At 36.6% G+C, this 17,155-nt stretch overlaps 1 protein-coding gene across 2 annotated transcripts in view; it reads left to right on the top strand.

Moving 5' to 3' along the window:
* Positions 1–17,155, top strand: part of UHRF2 (ubiquitin like with PHD and ring finger domains 2) — a 72,566-nt gene that overhangs the window by 1,319 nt on the left and 54,092 nt on the right. For both annotated transcript variants that reach the window (XM_061425324.1, XM_061425323.1), the window contains exons 2-3: positions 5,243–5,476; positions 14,663–14,922. In XM_061425324.1, the coding sequence (XP_061281308.1) occupies positions 5,243–5,476; positions 14,663–14,922 (494 nt within the window). The remainder of the gene's footprint in view (positions 1–5,242; positions 5,477–14,662; positions 14,923–17,155) is intronic.

The following is a 17,155-nucleotide window of genomic DNA, read 5'->3' as shown; positions in this document are numbered from 1 at the left end:
CCATTTGAAACTGTCCAGAAATTTTAGAGTAATGAGATTACACTCTGAGAAAGAAAAAGCCAGGGATTGTTTTAAGTAAGAAATATCATGGGCTTCCCAGGGAAAGCAGGGGACACGGTTTGATCCTGGATGGGGAAGATCCCCTGGAGGAGGAAATGGCAACCCACTCCACTATTCTTGCCTGGGAAATCCCATGGACAGAGGAGCCTGGCAGTCCATTGGGTCACAAAGAATCGGACAGGACTTAGCGACTAAACAACAACAGCAAGAGATGGCATCTTTGATAATAGTTAGTTTTATATTGATCTTCTAGTGTTTGACTTAACAAAAACAGCTGTTCGAGTTAAACTTTGCTTTAAAAATAAATGTATGTGTATTAAACTTTATGCAACTTTATATCGCTGTGCCTCCTGTGGCTAATACCTTTTTTATCTTTTGATCAAAAGTGAGAAGCATGTAATCAAGTCTATTGAATTTTATTTTCTAGCTAGGGACAATAGTACATAAATTCCCAGGATACTTTTTAACTTCACTAGAGATAGAAATGAAGAATGAAAATGTATTCTCAGGCAACACCTCTTACCGTCTAATAATAAAAATACGATAAAAAGAAAATGTGCACCTGGCTGTCTTGAGGGAAAGGAAGGGATTGTGATAAATTCAAGGCATCAGAGTACATTTTCAGGACACCACGAAGTGATTCCAGGCTCATGGGAAAACTGTTGAGGATAACAACCTTATGTACCTCTTAGCCCAGGACAGTTGACAACTCTCTGCTTTCATTTCTCTTCAATGGTAGACAAGTAGGAATTAGGAATGGACCTTGGGTTCCTACTTAGTTGGAGACAGAAGAAAGACAGTGCTCCAGGTATTTATTTACAAGCTGACAAGTAGCCATGGGAGTGATTATTATCTCTATTCTCCTTTGGAAATACAGTCTACAGTCCTTGGACAAGATAGTGTGTCTGTAGTAGGTTTCTACTGGATTGGTGTCAAAGACCTGCCCTTATCCTGTAAAATGCTCTTTTGAGAGTCAAAAGGAGAAAGGACAGAATAGATCGATGCTACCTTTGAGAGTCAAAATGGAGAGAGAGCAAGGCTGTAAATTCCAGGTAAAGTAGGGTAACCTCATTTGGATATGCTTCTCTGAGAAGCTGAATTTGCACCCTGGAGGTCGGAATTTTTTTAAGGAAGAGTTATATTGGTGAATCTCTAAATCTTTGAGAAGTCAGAGTTTTGTGCTTATTAGGAAAATACACTCCTTCCTCAAGATACCTTACTGCCACATAGTGAAAAATGTCATAAATAAAAAAACATTCACAGTGTCCATGATGTAAATTGCCTCCTCTTCCACCTTTGTATGTTAGGTCTCTTGCTTTTAATCTCTGATAAAACATCAGAATCACTTAGTGGATATTTATTATAGATGTTCACCTCACCCTAAAATTGCAAGTGGTTGAATTTAACAAGACCCCATGGGAGATACTGATGAACATCAGAGTTTGAAAATGCATTTTGTAGGAAGTCAGCCTCATACTAGTTTCTTACTGTTCAGAGTATGGGTCCTGGATCAGCAGGACCAGCAGCATTAGCTTCACCTGACCAGCCCCACTGAACTAGAATCCTTATTTTAACAAGGTCCCCAGGTGGTAGGTATGCAAATGAAGCTTGAGCAGCACTGTAATTGTGTGATTGACTCTACTTTTGAGAGTCAAAATGGGGAGAGCAGCAATTCTGGGCTGTAAGTTCCAGTTAAAGTAGGGTAACCTCATTTAGATATTCTTTGAGAAGTTGAGTTTGCTCCCTGGGGGTTTGTTTAAGGAGTTGTATTGGTGGATCTCTAAATCTTTGAGAATCCAGAGCTTTTCCTACTCTGAAAAGATTCTCTTCCCTCTTCTCTTCCCTGTACCACTGTAGGAACTCTTAGAGTAGATTGTAGATGTGAAGCATGAACCAGAAGAAAGTTTTCTTTTGCCCCTGTACTCAGTTTTCACGTGCAGTACAAAGTAAAAGTGTTTGCCTACTTGAAGGAGCGGGGGTGGGGGAGTGGGGTTGGGGGTGGGGGTGTGGGTGTAGGTGTGTGTGTTCTGTAGTATATATGCTGTGAAAGATAGATGAAAGTTGGTAATGGTCTCCACCTGCAGCCCTTATCAGTAGCCTCTTGGGAATGACTTCTCTGCCTTCTGAGCCACTGCCATTTGGTGTTTGCTTCCTAGTTTTCCCTTGCATCACAGTTGTAATTCTTACTGTTACCTATAATTTCTTCAACCCAATTCAAAGAAAAAAATTATAGGACTATCCCTGCCTCTCTAATATTATAAGTTCTTCAGCCACATCTTGTGGAATGGCAGTTCTCAAACATATTCTACAATGAGACATTCATTAGTTAAATGCCTGAAACTCATAAGTGTAAGTTTCAAATTACCAATCTGTTTCTCCCCTACTCAGCATAGTTTAAGTGCAGGTAATTTTCAGTCTATACTTTTGTTAAATTTGGGAGGACTTTAGTACTTTTATTATTCAGTTGGCTGCATGGCTCCTGGAGAAGGGAATGGCTACCCACTCCAGTATTCTTGCATGGAGAATCCCATGGACAGAGGAGCCTAGTGGGCTACAGTCCATGGGGTGCTGAAGAATCAGACGTGACTAAGTGACTTTCACTTTCAGAATCTTAGTTCCCCAATCAGGGAGTGTACTGCCCTCCGCAGTAGAGTCCTAACAACTGGACCACCAGGGAATTCTTGGTACTTTTAAAGTAACAAATCATTCCAACAGTCTTCACAACTCTGCACAATAGCAAAACTCTGTGGAACTTGCTGTGCAGTGGATGGATAATCACTGTTTCAGAAAAACTTCTGAGAGTGCCTATGAATTAGGAAAGGACTCATCATCATCTGGGTAAAAGTGGCTATTCTAGCTAGCATAACTGATTGAGGAACAGTGGTTACAGGTTACTCATATGGACCTGATTTCTATTTTATGCCTTCATATGGGTATCTTCATTTGGGGGAATGTCCTATCAGTTAATTTTCATGTTCTGTGCTGTTAGGTTTTTTTTTTTTTTGATGAGGTGGGGATGCTGTTGGAGACAGGCAAAATGAAGGTGTGAACATGTAGTTTTTTGCTTATTGAGGTTTTCCCAGTAGTTGAGGATTAGGAGTTCTTGTTTTTCTAATCAGATAAGCCATGTTAACATCCTATCCTGATAAGGGCTTATCTGCTTACTGACTTGGGAGATTCCTTAGACTTATTTGAAAGAAGCATGTTAGTCTGTTAGATAATATCTCGTTTAATTCCACTATTGGGAACTTTTAATTTCTCAATCCCTTGTTCTGTTTAACAGTTGGGAACACCTGTGATGTGTTCAGTTCAGTTGCGTCTGACTCTTTGAGAGCCCATGCACTACTGCACACCAGGCTTCCCTGTCCGTCACCAACTCTCAGAGTCTGCTCAAACTCATGTGCATCGAGTCGGTGATGCCATGCAACCATCTCCCATCCAACCATCTCATCTTCTGTTGTCCCCTTCTCCTCCTGCCTTCAATCTTTCCCAGCATCAGGGTCTTTCCATTGAGTCGGTTCTTTGCATCAGGTGGCCAAAGTATTGGAGTTTCTGCTTCAGCATCAGTCCTTCCCATGAATATTCAGGACTAATTTCCTTTAGGATTGACTGCTTTGATCTCTTTGCAGTCCTGTAATGTGTAGGATTGTTCTAAGTATGTTTTGGATTGCTTGAATTAAAGGTACTTATTTAATACACTAGTAAGTTTGTCATTCAAAGACAGATTTTTATTCTTGTCTCTTTGGTTGACTTCTCACATATGGCCTTATTGTGTTAGAGCTGTGGATGGTGACAGAGATTACATACAAAGGGGAAAATGACTAGGGATTAAATTGGTTGTGTTTCCTGGGAAATGATAGTTCTGAGCTTTAAGGAGTTTAGTGAAATGGCCAACTAAATTGTATAAAGAAACAGAATGGAGACTTAGTTTCCTAGGGCTTCCATAACAAAGTATCAAACCCTAGGTGGCTTAAGAGATATATTTTGTCCCACATTTCTGTTAGCTGTACGCCCCAAGTCAACTTGTCAGCAGGGCCATGCTATCCTCTAGGGGAGAATCCTTTCTTGCTTCCTTCAAACAGCTTCTTGATGTTTTGATAGCAGTCCTTGGTGTGCTTGGCTTGTAGATACATCATTCCAGTCATGTTACTGTTTTCTCCACATGTTTGTCTGTCCAAATTTCAACTTCTTATAAGGACACTAATCATAATGGATTAGGGTCCACCCTTATCTAGTTTTAACTTGATGACCTCTGTTAAGATCCTATTTCCAGATAAATATGTTCACATTCTGAGTTACTTGGGATTAGAACTTCAACATATTTGGGAGGAGTGAGAGTGGGAATGGTGGATGCAATTCAGTCCTTTATAGAAACCTTGCCAAAATATGGATAAGTTACAAAATATTTCACTAGTCATCCTGGAATACTTTGTATAATTCAACTTGATCACCTTTACAGAAAACTTTGAGCAAGTTGTAGTAGCATGAATAAGCATTGTTACCATTCATGCTTAAATTTTTTTCTACTTAGTTTTTAAAGTTACTGCTTCAGAGAGATAAAATTGTTAACTAAATGTCTTTATGAACACAAAGTTATAAAACAATTCACTTTGAAAATTCACCTTTTGTTTCTTGTAGTGGATTCATTAAAATACATGGAACTTGTTGAAGATGAGTTTTTCTGCCTAGATGATATCACAGCAGCAGTGATAATATTTGGTTTCAGTGGCTGTCTGTTTTCCCTATAGTTGACATAGAATGATTCCTAAACATTTATTGAGGTTCTGAGAAGATGCTTCCCACGTGGCGCAGTAGTAAAGAATTCACCTGCCAATGCAGGAGACACAGGAGATGAGGGTTCAATCCCTGGGTTGGGAATATCCCCTGGAATAGGAAATGGCAATCCATTCCAGTATTCTTGCCTGGAAAATTCCGTGGACAGAGGGGCCTGGCAGGCTACAGTCCATGGCGTCTCAAAGAATCGGACGTGACTGAGTGCACACACAGGCAAACTGAGAAGATGCTGACATCAGAGGCCATAGGAATGGCTTCAAGATCACTAAATTGTAATGTTGGGTATTTATATTAATAATTTGACTAGGGCATTTGGGTAACTAAGGATGTAAAAAGACTGAGTTTTGAGAGAAGCATTTTAATCTTTTTCTGTCCTTTTTTTTTCCAGTTGGAAAATGGATATACTTTATTTGACTATGATGTTGGACTTAATGATATAATTCAGCTACTAGTTCGCCCAGACCCTGACCTTCCTAGCACATCAAAACAGACTGATATACAGGCCAAACCCTATTCTAATAGTCCACCTAAAGTAAAGAAAACCCCAAGGGTGGGACCTTCCAGTCAGCCGTCTACATCAACTCGTGATTTTCTTATTGATCCTGGCATTGGACTATATAAGGTATGTTGTCTTCCTCAGACTTCTTGTTAATTGTGAGAATATAGATGTATTCTCTTCAGGATGTTGTGGATAAGTAAACATTGATTGCCATTTGAAAGTAAAGATTTGAGTTGTTAATATTTTAACTTTTTTTTTTAACTTTTTTAAAAGTAATATTGAAAAAACAGTGAAAGTTGTGTAGACAAACTATACTGAGTGGTTCAGAGCATAAAAGCAAACACCTGTGTAATTCCATGAAGGTTACGTAATTGCTTTCTGAAGCCTCTTGTATGCCCCTACCAGAGTACATCTTACTCTCTCCCCCTCAGAAGTAAACTACATGTTCTGACATCCATGATCATTCCATTTTTCTTTAGTGTTACTAGTTATTTATCTCTAAACAACATTTTGTATTGCCTGTATTTGAAATTTGTCACATGTGGCTATATTTTTTCACTGTTTGTATTATTCCATTTTATTAACATACCATAATACATTTATCTAACCCATGATGAATAGATATTTGGGTTGTTTCCAGTTTTAGCTGTTATACACAGTGCTGTTTTGAGCCAACTATGTGTATCCTGGTATACATGTTCAAGAATTTCTTTAGGAATTTTTACCTAGAAATAAAAATACTGGTGGAATTTCAGTGGAAACCACATCTGTAGACCACCTTGAGGAATTGACATTTTTACAGTGTTGAGTCCCTCATTATTGAAATGATAGATGTCTCCATTAATTTAGATCTTTGACATCTTTCTCCATTACTTTCCTCTTTACATACCTTTGATTTATTTCTAGTAGCTTTGTTTTTGATGCTATGATAAATGGTTACCTTTTAAAATTAGTTTGTTTGCTATATAGAAATGTGATTGATTTATTGACCTTTGTCATCTAGCAACTTCTTCAGATTCTAGTAAATTTTGTAGAAATAATTAACACTTTTGCTTCATCTTTAGCCTTATATTTTTTCATAATTCTTAATGGTTGAGGTAAACTGGGACCCAAACTTAATTTTTCAGAGCTTTTTCAAGGCTAAAAATTAAAGGTTGGTAGACAAAATGAATTACTTAAGAAATGCAAATCAAGATCTATGAAAAAAAGCAAACAGATCCACAAAAAAGGAAAAAAATCAAAACTGGTGAAGAGGTGTATCAAAGCACCTGGCCTGGCTACACTACACTGAATTGCTTTAAACCCATAAAAAATAATAATGATATCTAAATTGAGCCACAAGATTTTAAAAAAAGGAAAGCTTTCATTTGTTCTATAAATTTAGTATAACACTGATACTGAAAACATGATTATAAAAGCACATTGGTATCACTACATACTGATGTAAAATCTAAGTTATAGTTTGCAAATAAAGTAATAACTATATATTAGAGGAACATACGTTGATCAAGTGTGGTTTGTCAGGAAGTGGGATAGTTTATTGTTAGGAAACATTTTAATATAATTCATCATATTAATATAACCAAAGAAAACAAATGATCTAATCTGTTTTCTGCATCTAAATAAAAATTTGAATTTATTTCTGACTTAAAAAAAAATCCTTGGTAAGAGGAACAGATGGAATAGATGAATATTTTAAACCATACCCAGCATCATGCTTAATGGTGGGGAAAAGCCATAAACATTCCCATTAAAGGTAGAACCAGACAAAGAAGCCTGTTAATGCTATTGTTTAACATCTTTCTAGAAGTTCTAGATAATACAGATAAGCAAAAAACAAAATATTGTAAATCCTGGAGAAGGCAATTAATACTTAGGAATACCTGGTAAGCTGAGAAAATACATAAGAGCATTATGAGCCATCAGCAAAGTGGCTGTTTAAATATCAATGGCTTTCCTTACTATGGTCATTTAGTAAAAGAAAAAAAATTATAGTAACAAAGCAAAAGTCTGGGAATAAACTGACATGATACATACAAAACATATAAATTAGTGCTTTCATATAATGTTCTCAGTTCAGATCAAATTATTAATATTGAAAGTGCACTTGGCAAATTGTCTGTTTCACTCACTGGTTTCATCCCTCTTTCATTTACCAAAACTTTCTACTTGATAATTTTTCACATTATTTTAAAAATAAAGTTGTTACTTTAGAACAGTTTTAGATTTACAGCATAGTTGGGAAGATACTGCAGAGTTCCCATATATCCTACACCCAGTTTGCCCTGTTAACATCTTACATTAGTGTGGCATATTTTTACAATTAATGAACCATATCTCCTTAGCATTTATCTAATGTCTTTTATGTTCCAGAATCCCATCTAGGTTACCACATTACATTTACATTAGTTTATACTAAATAGTCATCTCCTTAGGCTCCTCTTGGCTGTGGCAGTTTCTCAGACTTTGTTTTTGATTACTTTGACAATTTTGAGGTGTATTGGTCAGGTAGTTGTAAAATGCAACATTAGAATATGTTTTCTTCATTGTTAGACTGAATTTAAATACTTGGGGAGGAAGAACACAGAGATAAAGTGCTATTTTCAATGCTCAGAGGTAAAGTGCTATTTTCAATGACATGTCTAGGGCATTGTACTGTTAACGTTCTATTTTGTAATTATTTAAGTTTTAAATGAATAGTAACTTACCATTGTGAACCTTAATGACCTGGCTAAGATGGTGTTTGTCACGTTTCTTCACTGTCAAGTTATTCTCCCTCATCCCCTTTTGCATACTGTATTCTTTGAGATTAAGTGACTATATATATGTAGCCCACTCTTAACACATTATTGCTGCTGCTGCTAAGTCGCTTCATTCGTGTCCGACTGTGTGCGACCCCATGGACAGCAGTCCACCAGGCCCCTCTGTCCGCAGAATTCTCTAGGCAGGAATACTGGAGTGGGTTGCCATTTCCTTCTCCGTAACACATTATTGACTGGGGGATTTTTGCAGCAACTAAGGCCTGTGACCGGCAATTTGTTATGCAAGTGAATATTGAAACATCTCTGCTGTGGTCAGTAATGTTCAGGTAAAAAAATGTATTCTGCATCTGTGTTTAGTAAGTTGTTACGGAATGGAGAGTTAAGAATCCTCCGTATTTAAGGTCAGATTATCTACAAAAGTTATTAGGAATTCTTTTACATGGGAGACTTGCCCCTTCTTCATTTTTTTGGTCATATATTTACACTAGTATGGATATTTTTTCTCCTTTGTCCTTTCCATATGCCCCCATTTGGGGTTTCTTTGATCTTTGTTTTGTTAAAACGTTTCTTTCTGGCACTAGAAGGTGCTGCAGGCTCATCTTGTGTGTTTTCTGCCCCAGTCCTGCAGTCAACCATTTCTCTAAGGAGCCTTAGTTCTTTAATTGGAGAATGATATTGGAAGCTAATACCTAGGCTTTAGATATGCTCCTTGCTTCTGGCATATCCTTGTTTATAGGATCCTCAGTGGAGAAGGCAATGGCACCCCACTCCAGTACTCTTGCCTGAAAAATCCCATGGACGGAGGAGCCTGGTAGGCTGCAATCCATGGGGTTGCTAAGAGTCGGACATGACTGAGTGACTTCACTTTCACTTTTCACTTTCATGCGTTGGAGAAGGAAATGGCAACCCACTCCAGTGTTCTTGGCTGGAGAATCCCAGGGACAAGGGAGCCTGGTGGGCTGCCATCTATGGGGTCGCACAGAGTCGGACATGACCAAAGTGACTTAGCAGCAGCCTCTGACAGCAAGGAAATACATGTATGTATGTGCAAAACTTCTGTATATCCCAGAGAAGGCAATGGGACGCCACTCCAGTACTCTTGCCTGGAAAATCCCATGGATGGAGGAGCCTGGTAGGCTGCAGTCCATGGGGTCGCTAAGAGTTGGACACGACTGAGCAACTTCACTTTCACTTTTCACTTTCATGCATTGGAGAAGGAAATGGCAACCCACTCCAATGTACTTGCCTGGAGAATCCCAGGGATGGTGGAGCCTGATGGGCTGCCGTCTATGGGGTCTCAGAGTCAGTTGGACACGACTGAAGCACATATCTATAAATATTTATGTAACCATCTTTGTATATATTAGGCTTACATTATTACATTTTAACTTTTTATAATGTAACCGTTTGGAAGCTGCTACTTTTGACCAGGTTTGTTTTGGGCCATATAAGTATAAATGTGTTTTCATAGGAGGACCAGCTTATATATCTGCAGGTCTGAGATTAATCAAAGTTAAACTGTTATGGTCAATTTAAATTCTCTATTTAGCACACTTCTCAATACCCAACTGTGTCCCTTCCCGCAATGTAATTTAGAAGAGCATCATGAGAAACTACTTCTCTTAGCAGATTTTTGCATTTTATTTTCAGTGTTAGCACTTTGCTGTCAACTATTCCTCATACTTGCTTTTTTTTTTAAACATCTCTTATATTTCATATTAATACATAGCATAGATGTTAAGGACTTGAGCTTTCAACTTTCATCAGACTTGGTTTCATATTTCAACTCGGCCATCTTCTGAGTTGGACAAATTTGGCAAGTAAGTACATTGTCTCCCTTTCCTCATTTAGAAATACACTTGGAATCTGGCATGTAAACTCTCAAAAGGCTAGTTATTTGTAAAGTAATATTTAGTCAAAGTTTAGTCAAAGCCACATTTAACCTTCCTTGTTAGTTAAAGAGTGCCAGTACAGATTTACTTGGTTTTTTGGATGAAGCTCAGTAATTGTTATAGGAATTTGAAATTTTGACTAGGGACTTTCATATAGAAGGAATTATTTCTGGATAATTCAGTCACTGAATATTAAGATATTAGTATGTATTTGTACTAGGTGCTAGAAATGATGGGTAAACAGATGATATTGCCATTGCATGGAATTCATGGAATCATACTAGATATTAACTTCTTTTTGGGCTAGCCTGAAAATGCTTAGAGGCTGCTACTTTTGATTTGTTTGCTTTGAATTTTGTCTGTTTTCCTTAGAGCAAGTCTCTGAATAGTAAGTATATAAAAATTTCATTGTTGTGTCTGAATTATTTAAAATTTGGGAAATTTTTTTTTCTCTTTTCATAAATTCTTACCTATGTAATTTTTGGTTTATAAAGATTTTGCTTTATGGATGCGCAAACAGATTTAGGGGCTTTCCCTTTTGCCTAAAAATATTTTTGGACCTCACGATTAGCAGGCACAAAAAGTATATTAAATATTTTCAGGTAAGCATACATAAAACAGACTATAACATTTAAACCTTAAGATGCAATTTTAATTTGAAGTTATTACCTAATAGCAGTCTTGTTTTGCCTTATTTAGTAACTTTGAGCAGTATTTGGTCAGTTGTAGCTATCTTTTCATGTGTAGTAAGAAACTAGTTATCGCTATCATGTTTGGAGAACCTTTGGAAAATAGTGCAGAGGGCATTATTATTCCCCTTGTATTCCCCTTGTATTATTCCCCTTGTACAACACGTTGAATTGCTGACTCTAGGAAGTAGTTTATTTTCCGAAACCAGGTGGACTACTGATGCCTAAATTGGTGTTCTGGTTTTTCTGGAAGCTTTGTATGACTCATATCAGGTCTCGCTGTTGAAATGACTCATTCTGGCTTAAATAATGACTGTTTAGCTTGCTGATAGTAAGCTTTTGGGGTTTACCTAAGTGTGTGGCACTGTTAAACATTTTTATATGTCTGTGCTCATTGTAGCAAATAAAGGAAAAGGAAAGTTATCAATAATTACTAAGTAAACATCATGGATTTCTTAGTATTTCCTGTCTTTTGTCCAAAGTACTATGCTGCTTTTTAAAATCTTTTTGGTCATGAAATGTAATAGACAATACAAATATGAGTAGAACTTAACAACCTATTACAAAGTCATTGTCCATAAATACCACTCAAATTAAGCAATAGATAATAGTACCCCAGAAACTTCTCATGTATCCTCTCTTGATTAAACTACCCCCTCCCTAGTTACCACTACTACCCAAACTTCTATGGTAATCATTTCTTTGCTTTTTATTAACTTTATCCTATTATTACCGTTAAACAGCCTGATAATAACTTTTAACCTATGTCTACATCCCTATTTTTTCTCCATCTGAACTTTATGTAAATAAATAGAACCATATTGTGTTTTGATTTGTAACTCTGAAGAAACATGATATAAAGAGGAATCCTGTTCAGAGTTTGAGAAGCCTTTATTAGCTCCCAGTCCTAGCTGTATTAGAGAAGGAAATGGCAACCCACTCCGGGATTCTTGCCTTGAAAACCCCACGGACAGAGGGGCCTGGCAGGCTATAGTCCATGGGGTCACAAAGAGTCGAACACGACCGAAGCAACTTCACTTCACTTCACTTCTAGCTGTATATCTCCTGAGGGCAAGTGTTTTTCACTTCTGAGCCTAATTAAGAAATAAGAATGACTTTGTATTGTAATTTTTAAAGGAGACAATGTATATAGCATTAAATGGATAATGTATTTCCTAAGCATGGTATAATAAGACTAAACTATGAGCTTTAATAAGTCTTAACATTGAACATATATTGATAATTAGTGGAAGGAGAGTTTTTTCATTTGTTGCTACTGTATGCTTGCTAAGTTAGCACGTTATACAAATTGTCACCTAATCTCAATACACTGCAAAGTATGTTACTTTGTAAAAGAAGCTGAGGCTGGAACAGGTTAAGGAATTTGTTTAAGGTTACATTTAGTAGGTGATAAGCAAGGACTTAAACCTAGGTTTATGTGCAGAGCTTGTGTGTTTTCCACAGAACATACAAAACTAGCTAGCTATGGTAAATCCTCAAGTATTTGCTGTTGGCGCTACTTTATTTTTTAATGATTTTTCCTTTCCTCTCATGTGTGGAGCTTTTGTTTGGGGTGTTTTTTTAAATCAAATACTTCGATATGAAAGACTCTTTTCTAAATGTGGCTATCTGTATATCTCAAAGATAATACAAGTTTGGTTCCAAATGACTGCAAAAAAGAGAATACCTCACTAAAGCAGGTAACACAGGTTTTTGGTTTTCCAGTACATATGAAAATTACATTTACACTATTCTGTAAAGTATATAATAGCATAATTTCTTTTAAAAATGTGCATACCTTAATGTAAAAATGCTTTATCGCTAAAAAAAATAGTCATCATCTGAGCCTTCAGTAAGTCATGATCTTTTTGCAGGTAGAGGATCTTGTGTCCATGTTAATGGCTGCTGACTGATTAGGGTGGTCATGGCTGTGGCAGTTTCTTAAATAAGACAACAATGAAGTTTGGCCACATTAATTGACTCTTCCTCTCACAAAACAAGTTTTCTGTAGCATGCAAGGCTTTGAATAGCATTGTACCCACTTCTTTCAAAATTGGAGTTAACCCCCTCAAACCCTGCCACTGCTTTATCAACTGAGTTTATATAGTATTCTAAATCCTTTGTCATTTCAACAGTCTTCACCACATCTTTACCAGGGATAGATTCCATCTCAAGATACCACTTTCTTTGCTCATTAATAAGGAGCAACTCCTTATCTATTTGCTTCACTGTGGGATTACAGCAGTTCACCTACATCCTCAGTATCCATTTGTAGAACTAATTCTAGTTCTCTTGCTGTTTCCATCACATCTGCAGTTACTTCCTCTACTAAAGTCCTGAACTCCTCCAAGTTCATCCATGAGAGTTGGAATAAACTTTTCCTAAATCCTGTTAATGTTGATATATTGGCCTCTTCCCATAAATTGCAAATGTCCTTAATGGCATCTAGAATGGTCAGTCCTTCCCAGAAGGTTTTCAGTTAACTTTGCTGATGCTGAGATCCATAGGAGGAATCACTATGGTAGCTATATCCTTACATAATGTATAGCAATGTGCAGTAGCAAGAACATAAGCTTTAAGGTTAAGGTGTCTTCAGATCCTAGTTTTGCATTTTATTAACTTCCATTTGGAGCAAGTTAACTTGTCAGAGCTTTTGTTTCCTTATCCTGTAAAATACGATTTATTAATTATTAAGATTGTTAAACCTAACTGAACTAGCCTTGCATAATATCTAGTATATAGGTATTAACTTCTACTATATACTCACCCCCACCCCACCCTATATGATACCTTAAAGTGGTCTTAGACTCAGAAAGAGCTAGCTTGATTGGGTGATGATCTTGTATTAGTCTGGAGAAGGCAATGGCACCCCACTCCAGTACTCTTGCCTGGAAAATCCCATAGGTGGAGGAGCTTGGTAGGCTGCAGTCCGTGGGGTCGCTGGGAGTCAGGCATGACTGAGCGACTTGACTTTCACTTTTCACTTTCCTGCATTGGAGAGGGAAATGGCAACCCACTCCAGTGTTCTTGCCTGGAGAATCCCAGGGACGGCGGAGCCTGGTGGGCTGCCGTCTATGGGGTCGTACAGAGTCGGACACGACCGAAGCGACTTAGCAGCAGCAGCAGCTTGTATTAGTCATGTCATTTTTTTCTTTTTAAAGACTTAAAAGTTGAAGGGACTTCTTTAGACCAATTCCTTCAGCTTTTTGACGACATAATTTTTTTAAAAACCAGCTTCTTTAGGTAAATCTAAATTTCTCTGATGTACCTGTTTTACTGACACCTTGTTTTATACATTTTGTTAGATTGTATGATTTAGTTCTGGAACATCCACTAGAGTTGACTACATATATTTTGCATCTTTATAGCTCTGTTCTCTTTATATTTGTCCTTTGAGGTAGTAAATAATGCATTTGCTAGTGAATTACTTTTGGTGAAACGTAACCCCATTTTGTATAGGTAGGTTCATTAAATACTTTTCTTTGTACATGTGCACAAGTCCCTCTTTTATTTTTGGCTTAATACACTGTTTTCCGGTTGGTCTGACTGTAAGTTATCCAAAGGATTCTAAAGAAATTAATAGAGCAAATTAGTTTCACAATCACAATACTCTAAAGTTCTGGCTTTTTGTTAGTGACATTCTTAATGAATAACATGCCAGGATGATGCTTCGGTACACAAGAATTATATTTTAAAAGTCTAATATAGATAAGGATAAGGAATAGTAAAAGAAAATACCTATTTCACTGAAGAATATTGGGAGGAAAGTTAATTTTCATATTAGTAAATAACAGATTTGACAGTATAATCCAAAAGAATAGTTTTGTTCTAATCTTTGAAATTACTTTAAACTTTTGTATCTGCAAATATTAACCGTGATAACTCTCAAAATAACTTGAGTTATATTAAGGTTTTTGAAGCAATAGATGAAGTTACGCTTCATTAACTAATTTTAAACTTTTTTAGGTAAATGAATTGGTGGATGCCAGAGATGTCGCCCTTGGTGCTTGGTTTGAAGCACGTATACATAGTGTTACTAGAGCTTCTGATGGACACTCACGTGGCAAAACTCCACTGAAGAATGGCAGTTCTTGTAAAAGGACTAATGGAAATGTAAATCATAATTCCAAAGAGAACACAAAAAAATTGGACAATGTACCCTCTACATCTAATTCAGATTCTGTTGCTGCTGATGAAGACGTTATTTATCATATCGAGTATGATGAGTAAGTGCTCATGATATTGAGGACTTCATTCATATTTTTGTTTGCAGAAGCAAAATCTCCCATTTCAAGATTGTTTTCAAATAAGTCTTTCTGAAGAGATCATCTAGGAGTCATGTTTGGTCTAGTACCATTTGTTTTTCTTTCTGATCAGTGGTTATAATATAATAAGAGCTCCTTAACATTCAGCGTTTGGCTCATAAGTAGTTTGTGTTTGGTATCCTAATACCTGGCTTAATTTAATATGTAAGGTTTTCTGTCTGGTCCTCTGGTATGTTAGGGCTTTTGCTATGCATTTTAAGAATATTTTAGAAAATATATAATAACGTGGGATGTTATTTAGAATGGAGTTGAAATATTTTCTGAAAGCTATTGCTGAGTTAATTCACATAAAATTTATACATATAAAGGATACAATTCACTGTCTTTAATATAGTCACAGGATTGAGCATTATCGCAAACTAATCTTAGAACACTTTTATTTTCCCTCCAAAAAACTGTATAAGCAGCAATTACTTCCCAATCTCCCTCTCCCAACCAAAGGTATTTAAATGTTCATGTGAAAGCAGTATGAAGAACTTGCTTTGAGGGCCTAGACTCTAACACTGAATTATCATCTTCCTTACCTATTTTTAAAATCCTACTATAAAATTTACTGTGGTGAAAGATTTAGTATTTATTCAACACTACATAAACTTTTAAGTCTTCACTCAAGTGACATCTTCATATATGTAGAAAATATGCAACCAAATCTTTTATCAAGTGTGAGTTCAAGATTCTAAAACAGTTGTAATTTTTCTTACAAAAATGGTATAAAAGACTTTGGTGTTGACACATGTTTCCAGGATACCTGGAAAGGGCTTAAAAGTAGATCCCTTTTATCTTTTCTGATACTTCTTATGGCTCTGACTAAGTTGCCAACATGGCTTATTTCAAATGGGCCATCATACTGTTGTTTTTTTTTTTTTTTTTTTTTTACCATAGTAGATGATAATAGAACCGACAGTTTAAATGAGTATTAAAATGTGGGATTGGCAAGGACTTGAAATATTGGTAAATCAAGGCTGGGATAGGAAGGGAATGGAGTTGGTAGGTTAACAGTAACCAGTCTCTGGGTTTATGAGTACCATGGCAAAGAGGCAAGATACTGCATTAGTGGGGGACTTCAGCTATCTGTGTATCTGTTGTCAACAAGTAGAGTTCTTGATTTGTTTTGAGTGTTTATTTCTTAGAGAAAAGAACTCAGAAACCAGCTACTTGGGACCTGATTCTGGCCCATAAAGGAGTTGTTATTTGGCCAAAAATTAATAATTGTATAAATGGCACAGTGTGGAAATAGGGTGAGTTTTAAACACTAAGTGAACTAAGGCTTACTAAATTTTTACAGGTTTAGGGGCTCTTAGTTGGTTTTGGAATAAGACTTTCCAAGCGATAGGCCTGAGTTTGGTATAATGTTAAAGGATAAATCACAGTGTCTTTGCATTTATTTGACTATTTATTTATTTGGTTGCACCAGGTTGGCATGTGGGGGTCTAGTTCCCTGACCAGAGATGGAACCTGGGCCCACTGTCTTGGTAGCGTAAGCCACTGGACAGTCCCTGGCTATTTTTTAATGTAGGAGAAATTTATCTTGACTAGAGTGAATGTTAGTAAAAGGAAGTGTAAACCCAGAATTCATGAGAAGACTAAAATTATCTGTTCAAAATAATTTCACAGGATGGAATTATTTCAGTACTGACAAGGAAAACAGTATCTGAACTTTCTTTGAGAAATAAAGTGTTAGAAGCTTAGTGGTAAATATCACTTACATCTTCAAAAAGAACAAAGGACTATATGAAATAAAGTATGAAAATAGATGAGTTTCTGGATAAGAGTCCCAAATAACAAAAGGCTGGTGTAAGCACCTAGAAAGACCCATGACCTCATATGGATGTGATGACAAATCTTGTTAAAATTTCGTTCTTCATGGTTATCAGAAAAGTTAAAAACTATAGTCAAGTTTATGTTAATTTCAATAACTTATTAAACAAGTTCTTACTTTCTTGGATGGAGGATGCATTGACAAGAGATGGGCATATATGGCTTAGCAATAGTAATACAGATTGTTAATGAGTAGTAAGCTCCAACTTAGTCAGCAGAATGTAGCTGTCAAATAGTTACACTGTAGGGTGTTTGATTAGAAACAAGATACCTAGAATAAGACTGGTGTTCCTGTTATACTGGGCTGATTATTCTC

Source organism: Bos javanicus, chromosome 8 (assembly GCF_032452875.1).
Source record: "Bos javanicus breed banteng chromosome 8, ARS-OSU_banteng_1.0, whole genome shotgun sequence".
Taxonomy (NCBI): domain Eukaryota; kingdom Metazoa; phylum Chordata; class Mammalia; order Artiodactyla; family Bovidae; genus Bos; species Bos javanicus.
This window is presented reverse-complemented; position numbering and strand designations above follow the sequence as displayed.